The sequence below is a fragment of the Phyllobates terribilis genome, unplaced genomic scaffold, assembly GCF_046119375.1.
Source record: "Phyllobates terribilis strain yellow unplaced genomic scaffold, ASM4611937v1 Scaffold_11__3_contigs__length_659146591, whole genome shotgun sequence".
Classification (NCBI taxonomy): Eukaryota; Metazoa; Chordata; class Amphibia; order Anura; family Dendrobatidae; genus Phyllobates; species Phyllobates terribilis.
Window position 1 is genome coordinate 146863827 of NW_027362771.1, and position 14367 is coordinate 146878193.

Genomic DNA, 14367 nt, shown 5'->3' on the forward strand with positions numbered 1-14367 from the left:
TTAAAACAAAAATAAAACCCTCTAGCTTGCAGGAATGCACAACATTATTGGTTTGGGCAGTTTATTAAGGCTTGAACAGAAAGACCACTAGACTAAGAAGCACCTCTTAATTAATTTGGCATATATTTTGGACTGTCTCTGCACCAGAAAATTAAATTTATGAAAGTTATGGGCTGATATAGATTTCTAGCATAAAGTAGACTAGTCACATGGCAGTTATCCATGCTCTCTTTGTCTAAACATGATCAGTTTCTTAGAAATGTGGTGGGACTTGTGCAAAAGCACAAAAAGTCACAATGGTTTAAGTAATTACACCTTGCACAAACTTTTTTTTACACCAGAAAACACATGTTACTGACTTATTCTTGCTAACTCTGGTTATTAAGTCTTTCAGACTTTTGGAAGTGTTGGCAAATTGCTTCAATGTTGCTGAATCTTCCTACAAACAAATGCTTTGGAACTTTTATGTGTGATGCCAGAATGTTCTATCATCTGACAGAGCAGTGGCAACCAATCACACATTTGAGGTGTGGGGATTAGGGTATAGAGGGGCTGTCTCAGATTATGGAGAGAAATAACCTGTATAAAGTGGGTATGGTTCTTGCACTGTATTATTGTTTTGAGCAGGAGAGCAGGAGGCATATGAATGGATAAGCTCAGTTATACATAATTAAACTATCTTTCCATCAAGAAAAAGCACCAAATATATTTCGATATGCATTGTCTGTGCCATAAACGGTCAAAATAACTTGAAATGCTATAGCACAATAAAATTACATGCAATTATTTACCTGCCTATTTCACATATTGCTAAGAAAACTAAAATGTTGTTATGTAGAGAATGATGAATTTACTCGAAAGGAATTAAACTCTACTTCAATTTTTTTTTAAATCTGCATTCTAGAGAATATAGACTTTTTGTAATTTGCTCCACACAAATTCATTAAAATGGCAGCCGCAATTTTAATGAATATTAGAGGGCTGGCAAAAAGTTAAAAAGAAAAAAATATATACTCTCCTCACTACTCATATCTCCAGCTGCCCTTGCTGCTCGCTACCCACTATTTGGCCCTACGCACCTCCATCACGTCAAATCTCTGGACCAGTGTTCACTCTAGACTTTGGTTTCTGGCATGAGCAGGCCCTGGAGTTCACTGTATATGCTTTGTGGCCTATTTGTAACTGGAAGTTCTGGTCTAGAGTGAATACCAGGTTTTGACTTCTGTCCATAGGTTACAAAGATAACTGTTCATGTGCAGTGATCCCAGGGATCTGCTCACGATGGGAAGTCCAGGCCTAGAGTGAAGACCGAGCCAGAGATACAATGCAACAAAGACATGACAGACTAGTCAGCAGGCAGGGAGCAGTAAAGATGGCCATAAAGATAAGCAATGAGGTAAGTATGTTTTTTAACCCTTTGCCAGCCGCTTACCTCTCCTGCCACACATGTGGCTCCTGCTTTCGTTTCGATCTTCTGTTCCTCCATTGTATTGCATCTCTATCCTGGTGTTCACTTTAAGCGAAGGCTTACGGCCTTGAGCAGGCCCTGGAGTTAACTGTGCATGCTCTGTGGCTTACACGTGCCTGGAAGCCTAAGCCTAGAGTAGACACCAAATCAGAAATGAAACCCAACAGAGGCGCGGATAACCAGACAGCAGGCGGCGGGAGTGGACGGAGGAGAGGTAAGCCATGAGGTAAACCTCACTGATCTTCTTTATAACCATTATATATAGACCATTCTTCCTCCAGCATGAACATTTATCCATCTTGATGTTATGATGATTTTTTGCACAGACTTATTTGATGCATATACCTGTTTAATAATCGCCTAATACTATGTGCATTGTTTACACCTGTCTTAGGTTATGTTTTATGTATAATGTGATTTTCTATAGCTAGCTTGCACTGGCATATTTTTGTACACATATATATATATACCTGCAGAAAGGTGCAATGGGCTATTCTACCATTGCACCTGTTAATATATTTTAAATGTTTTTAACAACGTTTTTATGTGTAGCTGTTCTGCTTTTCTAATAAATGCCTAATAAAATTTTAGATAATTTAATTACATCTTGGGTGTGCATGGATTAAATGCCTGTGGCTTTCTCTCCTTACATCATGTATTCCCTTTGCAGGCAGCCTGTAGCACCCCTAAATGATATATTCTAAAGCTGTGCCTACTACACCTCTTTTTGTCCAACTGTGAGGTGAGTATAACTTTTTTAATTTTTACATGTTATGTTTATTATACTCTGGTGTTTACAGACATCACAAACCATAATAAAGGACATTAAATTTGCAGATAATAAGTTCTTTGTAAATCAAACTTCCAGTAAAGTACGTATGAACAGGCAAATTATAATTGTATCAGATCTTCTCATCTCTGCTGTTACGTAAAGTTTACTGAATTGACAACATTAAAGTGCACCTGTGAGCAGGATTGTGCTCAGTAATCTACATACACTGTCAGGTGGGTGACATTACACTGATTAATATGATACCTTGGTTGATGAAATCTGTCCTATGGCTCTTGTGTAATCTTTACTTTCAGTTTGGAGATAATGATATGCTCGTGCCTTGGGGCAGCCTGTGGGGTGGGCTCTATCTGGTCCTTCGCTTACATATTCATCTGTATGCTCTTAAGACAGCTCACTGATCCTTCACTGACCAGTCTCCTATTTTACATAATGCATCTAATAGTGCAGGGCTAGGTAAAATAGGAGGCAGGTCAGTGAAGGATCAGTGAGCTGTCATAAGAGCATACAGATGAATATGTAAGCAAAGCACCAGATAGAGCACCCCCACAGACTGCCCCAAAGCAAGAGCATATCATTATCTCCAAACTGAAAGTAAAGATTACACAAGAACCACAGGAAAAATTTCATCAACCAAGGTATTATTTTAATCAGTGTAATGTCACCCACCAGACATTGTATGTAGTTTACTGAGCACAATCTCTCTGACAGGTGCGCTTTAAGTATTTGGCAGCATCCTTTTCCTGTGTCACAAATGAAAAACATGTCATAAGTAAAATAATCTCCAAAATAGTCTGCATAATGATTATGAAATAACACAATAGATATATAATGGAATAATAAGCACATCAGCTGGAGCTAAGTTTCAAATTTTAGGAAAACTGGAATTCTGAACACCAGACTATATAAACTGTATATATAAATATAAATATACTAGATGGAGGCCCGATGCTATTGCATCGGGAGGGCGATAATGTCACGATGGGGGCAGGCTTTGCAGCATTGAGAATCTCTCCCCCCATGTGCTCACCCACCTATCCACTCTCTCTTTCCCCCATGTGCTGACTTCTCCCGTCTGTGCTCTCTTCTTTGACCTGTCTACCCTATGTGCTATCCCCCTTGTCTGCTGTCTCCCTTCTTCCTGTGCTGTGTTCTCCTCTCATGTGCTGTCCTGTTTGAGCTGTCTCCCCCCTGTGCTCTGTCTCTCTCCCCCCTGTGTGCATCTGCTGTCTTCTCCTCTCATGTGATCTCTTCTTTGACCCGTGTACCCCATGTGCTCTCTCCCTTGTCTACTCTCTCTCTCCATCCCTGTACTGTCTTCTTCCCTCATGTGTTCTCTCGTTTGAGCTGTCTCCCCGCGCAGTAAATCAGACTGCCGCCATCTTTGTGCAGGCAGATAGCGGCGGTCACATTAAAACTGCGCATGCGCGCCTCCTGTACAAAGGTGGCGGCGGTCAGTGAATCATTCGGCTGATCCTGGCGGTGGCGTGTGCGATGTGTACGGCGTGTTTTCTGCTGGTGGTACCGCACAAGAGGCTGGTACCACCAGCGGTTTCCATATTGAGACACCCATCACTTGGGTGTCCCAATATGGCGGTCGACAAACTTCTGCCGCTTGGAATTCTGGGATCTGGACACATCTGGACGGAACAGAATGTGAAGACATTAGAAGGTAAGTATATTATAGATATATATATATATCTATATATATATTTATATATAGATACATGTACTGTATATAGAATAGTGTGTTAAAAAATCTTAGGCAGTTGTTCAATAATTCTGCAGAGTAAGAATGTATTTGAAAATAGATGCATTGCTAGTTTATTTTTTAGCAATTTAAAAAATGGAAAGTGAATGAACAAAGTGAATGAAATGTAAATCAAATCAATATTTGGTGTGATCACTTTTTCCTTTCAAAACAGCAACAATTCTCCTAGATTCTACATTCTGCACTTGAACAAAGTCAGGGATTTTGCAGGATGATAATACAGTTGTGCTCAAAAGTTTACATACCCCGGCAGAATTTTTCCTTTCTTGGCCTTGTTTCAGAGAATGTGAATGATAACATATAACTTTTCCTCCACTCATGGTTATTGGTTGGGTGAAGCCATTTATTGTATTTTCTCTTTTTAAATCTTAATGACAAACAAAAACATCCAAATGACCCTGATCAAAAGTTCACGTATCCCAGTTCTTAATACCATGTATTGCCCCCTCTAACATCAATGACAGCTTGAAGTCTTTTGTGGTAGTTGTGGATGAGGTTCTTTAATTTCTCAGATGGTAAAGCTGCCCATTCTTCTTGGCAAAAAGCTTCCAGTTCCTGTAAATTCCTGGGCTGTCCAGCATGAACTGCGCGCTCCCCAGAGTGACTCAGTGATATTGAGGTCAGGAGGCCGAGATGGTCACTCCAGAACCTTCACTTTGTTATGCTGTTGCCAATGACAGGTCGACTTGGCCTTGTGTTTTGGATCGTTGTCATGTTGGAACGTCCAAATACGTCCCATGCGCAGCTTCGAGGCTGATGAGTGCAAATTTGCCTCCAGTATTTACTGATAACGAGCTGCATTCATCTTTCCTTCAACTTTTACCAAGTTTCCTGTGCCTTTGTAGCTCACACATCCCCAAAACATCAGCGATCCACCTCTGTGCTTTACTGTAGGAATGGTGTTCCTTTCATCATAGGCCTTGTTGACCTCTCTCCAAATGTAACGTTTATGGTTGTGGTCAAAAAGTTCAATTTTGGTCTCATCACTCCAAATTACCTTGTTCCAGAAGTTTTGAGGTTTGTCTCTGTTCTGTTTGGCGTATTGTAGGCAAGATAGTTTGTGGCATTTGCGCAGTAATGGCTTTCTTCTGGCGACTCGACCATGCAGCCCATTTTTCTTCAAGTGCCTCCTTATTGTGCATCTTGAAACAGCCACATCGCTACTTTTCAGAGAGTCCAGAATTTAAGCTGATGTTATTTGTGGGTTTTTCTTTGCATCCCGAACAATTTTCCTGGCAGTTGTGGCCGAAATTTTTGTTGGTCTACCTGACCGTGGTTTGGTTTTTACAAAGCCCCTGATTTTCCATTTGTTAATCACAGTTTGAACGCTTCTGACTGGCATTATCAATTCCTTGGATATTTTTTTGTATCCCTTTCCTGTGTTATACAGTTCAACTACCTTTTCCCATAGATCTGTTGACAATTCTTTTGTTTTCCCCATGACTCACAATCCAGAAACGTCAGTAGCTGGATGAATGCTGCAAGAGTCTGTTTGGATCCCAGAAACTCACTCCGCTTTTATGCACACACACTCATTACAAGCAAACAGGTCACAGTTGAAGATGTTACCTTTAGTAGCCATTCAAACCCATTTGTGTCAAATTCTGTGCATGTTATCAGGCCAAAATCACCAGGGTATGTGAACTTTTGATCAGGGTCATTTGGATATTTTTGTCATTAAGATTTAAAAAGAGAAAACACAGTAATTTGACAATAAATGGCTTCACTCAACCAGTAACCAGGAGTGGAGGAAAAGCTTTTTTGTTATCATTTATATTCTCTGAAACAAGGCCAAGAAAGGAAAAATTCTGCTGGGGTATGTAAACATTTGAGCACAACTGTAGATATATGAGCAACCAATTATACCAAACAGGTGTTCATGGCTTTCATTGTAGGCTGAAACAAAGTCATTAACTTTAATAGAAACCGCTTTGTAGGAGGGCTAAAAGTGGGTGATGAACAGCCAAACACTGCTACAAAGATGAGGTTGTGGACGACGGTTTCATGTCACAGGTCATACACCATGGCAAAATTAAGCACAGCAATGCAACATGATACAAGGTAGTTATACTGCATCAGCTAGTAATGTTGAGCCAACTGTCAGGCATGCACGATGCACAGAGCTATCTAACTGAAAGCCCTAGGCTGCTGGGAGGAATAAAGTTAATTTCTTCCCTGCAGTAGGGCTCTAAGTGCGCAAGTCGAGCTTCAGAACACTATTAACCTGTAGATTAACCCCATATCTGCGGATTAATAGTGTTTTTTACATGACAGGGTCCCTTTAAAGGTGTCCCCAATGCTGAGAAATAAAGGCAGATATTTATCATGCATGCAGTACCATCAGAGAGGCAGCTGTTTGGTTCCAAATGTATTCTGCAGCAGAACAATGACCCCACAAATTAAGTTTGTGGGTGTGACGTGAGAAAAATGTGAAAAAAGTTCAAGGGGTATGAATACTTTTTCAATGCACTGTATGTATATAAATCATTGATAGCAGCAGAAACCTAGAAGGCAGACTTTATTAACTTACCAGGCAAAAATGTATAAAAAATTGTTTAAAATGTTTATTTTAAATCCAATAAGCCTTTTAACATTTCCATGCCCATTCATACTATGCTATGACTTTTATAGAGCGGGTACACATGTTCATGTCATGTGGCATGATAATAAGTATGGACTGGACTCATAAAGTGGTATTGTAAAAAATAGGTGGGAAAATATCAAAAGGATTATGCAGCCAGTCTGACATGGATTAAAAAAAACGTACACCAGCTTCATCAGGTTTTTCTATTGAGTATTCAATCAAAGCGCATTGCACTAAATGGGAAAATGTTGAACAAGTCATTGACATATAGGTTTACCAACCTTATATAGATATAATTTTTGAACAAACTTTAAAAGAATTGCGACATGTTTTGCCTGCTTTTCCAGGTTAAAGTTCTTGAGTAGCTCACAAGAGTTTCTACTATATCTATAGCGATAAACATCAATGTCTTGATTCATTAAATGGCCTAAAGCATTGCACCTGTTTCCATATCAATTGAATAAACGTAAGGTTGGTGTCTCTTACTGTACATATTATTGAAAATTCTTCATCAAGTAATCGTTACTATAAAATAAAAAATTGACTTACTTTTAATCTTGTTGTGATCAAGATAGAGACGCTCCAGATGACCATTAACATAGGGCACAGCTGTTAGTTCATTGTATGACAACTGCAAGTCTAGTATGGAAGTTACATTAAACACATTAGCTGGTACGCCCGTGTCTGATAACTTGTTGTAGTTTAGCCTAATGAAAGAGATTTTTGGTACTTTATTAAAGTACTCATTAGGTATGGACTCAATATTGTTGTTGTCTAAATACAATTGCACAGTATTAGAAGGAAGGCCTGAAGGCATTTTCTTTAGGGTATTTTTGGCAATGTTGAGCTGCACCAGATTTTTAAGTCCTGCAAATGCATCAGCTTGAAAGGAACCATCTGTAAGCTTGTTCTGGTGTAAATCCAGTAAAGTGAGGTTTTCTAAACCACTAAAAACACCTTCAGGAATCTTAGAGATTTTATTTCTTGCCATACGAAGTTGTTCCAAGCTGTTTGGTAATGGTGAAGGTACTCCTTCTAAAGAATTGTCCTCTAGAAATAGGTAAAGTAAATTCTTCATAGTTCCAAAGACATTATTTTTAATACTTTCACTTGTAATTTTATTTTTGCTTAAATTGATCCATCTAAGTTCTGTAGCATTAGAAAATTGCTTCTTATCAAGTGTACTGATTTCATTATTTTGCAGATACAAATACCAAATTCTTGATGGAATGGGCGGAACTTCTTTCAAGCCTTTGTTTTCACAATATAAAGCACGTGGGAAGCTACTTGGACAATTGCACTCTTTTGGACAGTCGTTGGAAAGCAAATAGGAAGGTTCCAGGTCAAAATAGTCATAAACTTGACTTTCAGAAACAGTAAAGATGGTTAGAAAAAGTATGAATGTTCTATAAATTACATGTTTCTCCATTCTCAACCCTAAAAAAGGATAATGGAAAATATTTATTTACATGATGACAATGACAGTCTCCAATTTTGTAATAACTATTCCAGCTTTTAAAATTTCCATTCTGAAGTCATCACTTGATTGCATGTAGGCCTCTCTTTATATGTTTGTAACATTGCTGTTTAAAATGTCTACAGAGTATTGTGAACATTAAACCCCATACAGAGGACCAGATGTTTTAGTCTTTACATCACAGTCAGCTAGAATGAACTCACATCATCTATTTTTTCATTTTCCATAGTCCCAAATGGTTTACAATACAAGCTCTTTATTGTTTTACATTTCCATGAATTTGTGCAATGTTTGGGTAGGGGAATTAGTCTAATGGGAACATGGACAAAATAGATTAACTTGTTTAAATCAGGTATGATTTCTCAAAAGTATTCAGGTTATTATGACTTTCCATTCTGCAATATGAAAGTTCATCTGGATAGCATTTTCAATAAATATGGTATGCTCTAGTATAAGGATCAAAGGGCATTTAAACAGCTGTTTCTTGTGTATGGCTCTGAAACCTGGAAAGACTATGAGAATCTTTGCCCTCAAGCTATGTGAATAACCTTAGACAAATTAGCTTTTATCATATCTTAGAGCACACTGTTCCACTTAAATTGTAATTAATAAAGTAATATTTACATGTAAAAACTTTAATTGGATATATACTTTTAACTGTGGTATCTTTAAAAACTTACTTGTGGATATATATATATACATATATATGTATGTATATATATATATATATATATATATATATATATATTCATTTATTATATGAAAGGTTTCACAGTTAAAAGTTACTATATATTTGATTGTTAGACAAACAATATATCTAACTGAAAATACTAAAGTAATCTTTAGTCATTAACCAAATATATTAATAAAGACTAGCATCTTTAGCTTTCAGACAGAATATCATTCCCTTATTCTTTAAATGAAGCTCAAATTTTCAATGAAAATGTAAGTGTATCTGTTACATAAATTTTGCATCTCTATTAAACATCAACATCTCAGCAAGTGGCTTTCACAACCAGTGTCAGGTGAGTGACAGTTCTACATTTCAATTCACATTACAAATATTTTTAAAACCTGGATTCTCTCCAAAAACACTATAGATACAATCTGAGCAAACATCATCTATCATGCCTAAAATAATTGAAAATCTTATAGTACTAGTGTGGCGAAAGATTTACCTTGTGGAATGTAGATGTTGTTCCTCACACTAGCTGATGCCTCCTAGGATTCACCTTAAAGTGGGAACTCTTGGCTCTTAGCAGAATGTTTTGATCCTGTCCTTTGAGGTTTAACTGCCTCTTACATCAACTCTACTCTTGTTACACTCACAAGCAGCTTCTTAGATTACTTGTATAAGAGAAGCATAGCCATTAGCCATTGTTCCTAACCAGCTGCTGATTTGGGCTTACCTCTTGTTTTCTGACTTTTCAGTCCTTTTGTGTGGCTTCCTGGTCAGACTATGACAGAAGTAAAATGCCTAAGTTTATGAATGCTGACTGCCTAATATATATGCAACAGTGACTACAACAGTTAACCCATAAAGCAACCTTAGACGTTTCAGCTCCTAGAGGGACATGCTGGGCTCTTAACTAAATTGCTGCAGGGAACCATGTACAAATCTGCTTAAGCAAAAAAAAAAAAAAGTGCATTGTGAACTCTATCATTATTTTATATTACTTGCAATGGCAGACTTTTTTTTCAAGATAATAAATAATATACTAGAATGAAAAATGAAATAAAGATTCACTATACTTGAAGTACTTTGATATATTATTTTTACGGTTATGAAATTCACCTGCACAGAGAGCCAACTACAGTATATTGCTATCCTACACTACACTGTGTGCAGAATTATTAGGCAAGTTGTATTTTAGAGGATTATTTTTATTATTGATCACCAACTATGTTCTCAGTCAACTGAAAAGACTCATAAATATCTAAGCTTAATATTTTTGGAAGTTGGAGTGGGTTTTTTTAGATTTGGATATCTTAGGAGGATATCTGTTTGTGCAGGTAACTATTACTGTGCAGAATTATTAGGCAACTTAATAAAAACCAAATATAATCCCATCTCACTTGTTTATTTTCACCAGGTAAACCAATATCAGTGCACAAAATTTAGAAATAAACATTTCTGACATGCAAAAACAAAAACCAAAAAATTAGTGATCACTATAGCCACCTTTCTTTATGATGACACTCAACAACCTTCCATCCATAGATTCTATCAGTTGCTTGATCTGTTTTCGATCAACATTGCGTGCAGCAGCCACCACAGCCTCCCAGACACTGTTCCGAGAGGTGTACTGTTTTCCCTCCCTGTAGATCTCACATTTTATGATGGACCACAGGTTCTCTATGGGGTTCAGATCAGGTGAACAAGGGGGCCATGTCATTATTTTTTCTTCTTTTAGACCTTTACTGGCCAGCCACGCTGTGGAGTAGTTGGATGCATGTGATGGAGCATTGTCCTGCATGAAAATCATGTTTTTCTTGAACGATACCGACTTCTTCCTGTACCACTGCTTGAAGAAGTTGTCTTCCAGAAACTGGCAGTAGGTTTGGGAGTTGAGCTTCTCTCCATCCTCAACCCGAAAAGGTCCCACAAGTTCATCTTTGATGATACCAGCCCATACCAGTACCCCACCTCCACCTTGCTGGCGTCTGAGTTGGAGTGGAGCTCTCTGCCCTTTATAGATCCAGCCTCTGGCCCATCCATCTGGCCCATCAAGAGTCACACTCATTTCATCAGTCCATAAAACCTTTGAAAAATCAGTCTTAAAATATTTCTTGACCCATTCTTGACGTTTTATTTTATGTTTCTTGTTCAAAGGTGGTCGTTTTTCAGCCTTCCTTACCTTGGCCATGTCCCTGAGTATCGCACACCTTGGGTTTTTTGATACTCCAGTAACGTTGCAGCTCTGAAATATGGCAAAACTGGTGGCGAATGGCATCTTGGCAGCTTCACGCTTGATTTTCCTCAATTCATAGACAGTTATTTTGCGCCTTTTTTGGCCAACACGCTTCTTGCGACCCTGTTGGCTATTTGCCATGAAACGCTTGATTGTTCGGTGATCACTAGTGTTGAGCATTCCGATACTGAAATATCGGGTATCGGCCGATATTCGCGGTATCGGAATTCCGATACTTAATTCCGATACTTTTGCAATATCGTATACCGGAATCGGAAGTTCCCATAATGCAATGAGACATTTTCATTTTATTCAGCCAATGAGGATCCTAAGAAGTGTGGGCACATCCTGTTAGGCATGTAGGCATCTTAACTAATGGCATGGCTGTGATTGGCTGCTGAAATGATGTCATGATGCACTATAAAAGCCACCGCCGCCATTTTGAGCTCACTCTGCTGTGAATTCAGTTAGGGATAGGACGCTGTTGTTCTGAGGGACAGTTTTAGCTACCTATTTGCTCTATACTGCTTTACCCAAGCTACTTTATAAATCACTGTGCCTTGCAGTGCTAGTGCACAGTTCCATGTGCTGTTCACCGCTGTCTGCAAGATCTGTGTGTGTGAGTGCAGCTCACCCTGTAGTGTGTGCTTCAGCCAAGTCTGGTTGTAGTGCACTCAGTGTGTGTCACTGCCTCATACATTGTCCTTTTTTGCCAATTCATAATTTTTCCTGATATCTCCTATTAGTGTGGTGGTTCCATCTGTATTCAGCTAAATTGGTTCCAAACACACTATATAGGAGTAGATAGAGACATTTTTTTCCGTCTTGCAGCACTAGTGCACAGTGCTCTGCATCTGTACTGTTCACCGCTGTCTGCAAGGTCTGGTGTGTGAGTGCAGCTCACCCTGTAGTGTGTGCTTCAACCCCGTCTGGTTGTAGTGCACTCAGTGTGTGTCACTGCCTCATACATTGTCCTTTTTTGCCAATTCATAATTTTTCCTGATATCTCCTATTAGTGTGGTGGTTCCATCCGTATTCAGCTAAATTGGTTCCAAACACACTATATAGGAGTAGATAGAGAAATTTTTTTGGTCTTGCAGCGCTAGTGCACAGTGCTCTGCATCTGTACTGTTCACCGCTGTCTGCAAGGTCTGGTGTGTGAGTGCAGCTCACCCTGTAGTGTGTGCTTCAACCCCGTCTGGTTGTAGTGCACTCAGTGTGTGTCACTGCCTCATACATTGTCGTTTTTTGCCAATTCATAATTTTTCCTGATATCTCCTATTAGTGTGGTGGTTCCATCTGTATTCAGCTAAATTGGTTCCAAACACACTATATAGGAGTAGATAGAGAAATTTTTTTCCGTCTTGCAGCGCTAGTGCACAGTGCTCTGCATCTGTACTGTTCACCGCTGTCTGCAAGGTCTGGTGTGTGAGTGCAGCTCACCCTGTAGTGTGTGCTTCAACCCCGTCTGGTTGTAGTGCACTCAGTGTGTGTCACTGCCTCATACATTGTCCTTTTTTGCCAATTCATAATTTTTCCTGATATCTCCTATTAGTGTGGTGGTTCCATCCGTATTCAGCTAAATTGGTTCCAAACACACTATATAGGAGTAGATAGAGAAATTTTTTTGGTCTTGCAGCGCTAGTGCACAGTGCTCTGCATCTGTACTGTTCACCGCTGTCTGCAAGGTCTGGTGTGTGAGTGCAGCTCACCCTGTAGTGTGTGCTTCAACCCCGTCTGGTTGTAGTGCACTCAGTGTGTGTCACTGCCTCATACATTGTCCTTTATTGCCAATTCACAATTTTTCCTGATATCTCCTATTAGTGTGGTGGTTCCATCCGTATTCAGCTAAATTGATTCCAAACACACTATATAGGAGTAGATAGAGGAGCCTTTCTGCAGCCTTGGGCCCTGCAGCCCCAGCCAGATTAGTATTAGCCTATTTTTTGCAGCCTCATCAATTGCATTGTAGGTTACGTTCCTACATTGTAATAGCTACAAAAAGTTTGTGATACTATCGTTATTACATCTTTAGGCACATCCAGTGTCTTTTTGTGACAAAAAAAAACCTAAATAAAGTTCACCAAACACTCCACTTTACAGTTGTGTAGGCCACATTAGCTCATATTAAAGTCTAGTCCACACTTTATAAAATTAGTGTTTCTTATACCTGTTAGCAGCTGTTCAGGAATAAGCACACTAAGCCCTTAGTACTTTTCTGCCTATCTTTATCAGTCTACCAAGATGAAGAAGGCAGGGAGTAAGGCATGTGGTCGTGGGCGTGGGCGTGGGCGTGGAGTTTCTGCAGGGAGAGGACGTGAGGATTCTGTGCCTGCAGGGAGAGGATGTGGGGATTCTGTGCCTGCTGCGGGCACCAGTGACTCAGCATCCCCCAGTTTTACCAGGGAACAGTCCTTTATGCGCAGCTTTGTAGGAGCTAGCCGTACCCCACTGCTGCGCGAGGACCAAATTGAAGCCGTTGTCGGATGGATGGCAGCTAACGCATCGACTTCAATTAGTTCCAGATCCTCTCAGGTCCTGAGCACTGAAGAGCACCCATCTGTCTCTTCACCACCTGCCAAATTGCCCAGGCAGTCAGAGAGCCCTGGACAGGAGCCATCTCTGCTTCTGTTCTCTGAATCTCTTGGCTTGGAAAGAGGGGGCCAGCCAAGCAGAATTCGAGAATTTGAAGAAGAGGTAGTATGCAGTGATGCGCAACCGTTTTGTCTCTCTGAATCTGAAGAGGCGGGTGGGCCAGTGCCTATGGTCAGCAGCACACCTCAGTACGCATCTGATGATGAGACTCAGGTGCCACTTTCTGGTGCGTACTGTGCTGTCGAGACTACCCAGGAGAAGCAGTTGTTTGAAGAGGGTGGTGTAGATGATGAGGTCCTTGACCCATCATGGCGTGAGGGACAGGAAGGTGGTGGGAGCAGCTCTGAGGAAGAGATTCCCCGAACGGCCCAAAAAGGAGGGAGAGGGAGGGGGCAGACTTGGTTGCCTGTAGCCTCCACTTCGGCACCCATTAGGAGCATGGCTCTTCCAAAATCCAAAGCGGGCGCTCCCAAGACTTGCAGTGCCTGGTCCTTTTTTGACACAGTTGCAGATGACATTTGCTTTGTCAAATGCAAGCTGTGTAATCAGAAGGTGAAAAGAGGGAAAAGTGTCAGCAACCTCAATACCACAAATATGTGGAAACATGTGCGGACCAAGCACGTGGTGGAGTTACACAAACACACTGAAGACCTAGGCCAACCTACAGCGCCACCTACCACCTCTTCAGCTCGTGTTGTAGCCTCTTCCTCCAGCTCACACACAGCTGGTTCGGCTTCCTCACAGGATCGCCATGGAAGAATCTCTGGCAC

At 40.1% G+C, this 14367-nt stretch overlaps 1 protein-coding gene across 2 annotated transcripts in view; it reads right to left on the reverse strand.

The window, feature by feature from the left end:
- Positions 1-9571, reverse strand: part of KERA (keratocan) — a 28599-nt gene extending 19028 nt beyond the window's left edge. The window contains exons 1-2 of one of the 2 annotated variants that reach the window (XM_073650686.1): positions 9500-9571; positions 7163-8050 (exon numbers count right to left, since the gene is read on the reverse strand). In XM_073650686.1, coding sequence (XP_073506787.1) covers positions 7163-8042 — 880 coding nt within the window. In that variant the 5' untranslated portion in view covers positions 8043-8050; positions 9500-9571. Of the gene's footprint in view, positions 1-7162; positions 8051-9268; positions 9456-9499 lie in introns of those variants that run through there. The other variant, XM_073650685.1, reaches the window with a different exon arrangement.
- Positions 9572-14367: the final 4796 nt, after the last annotated feature.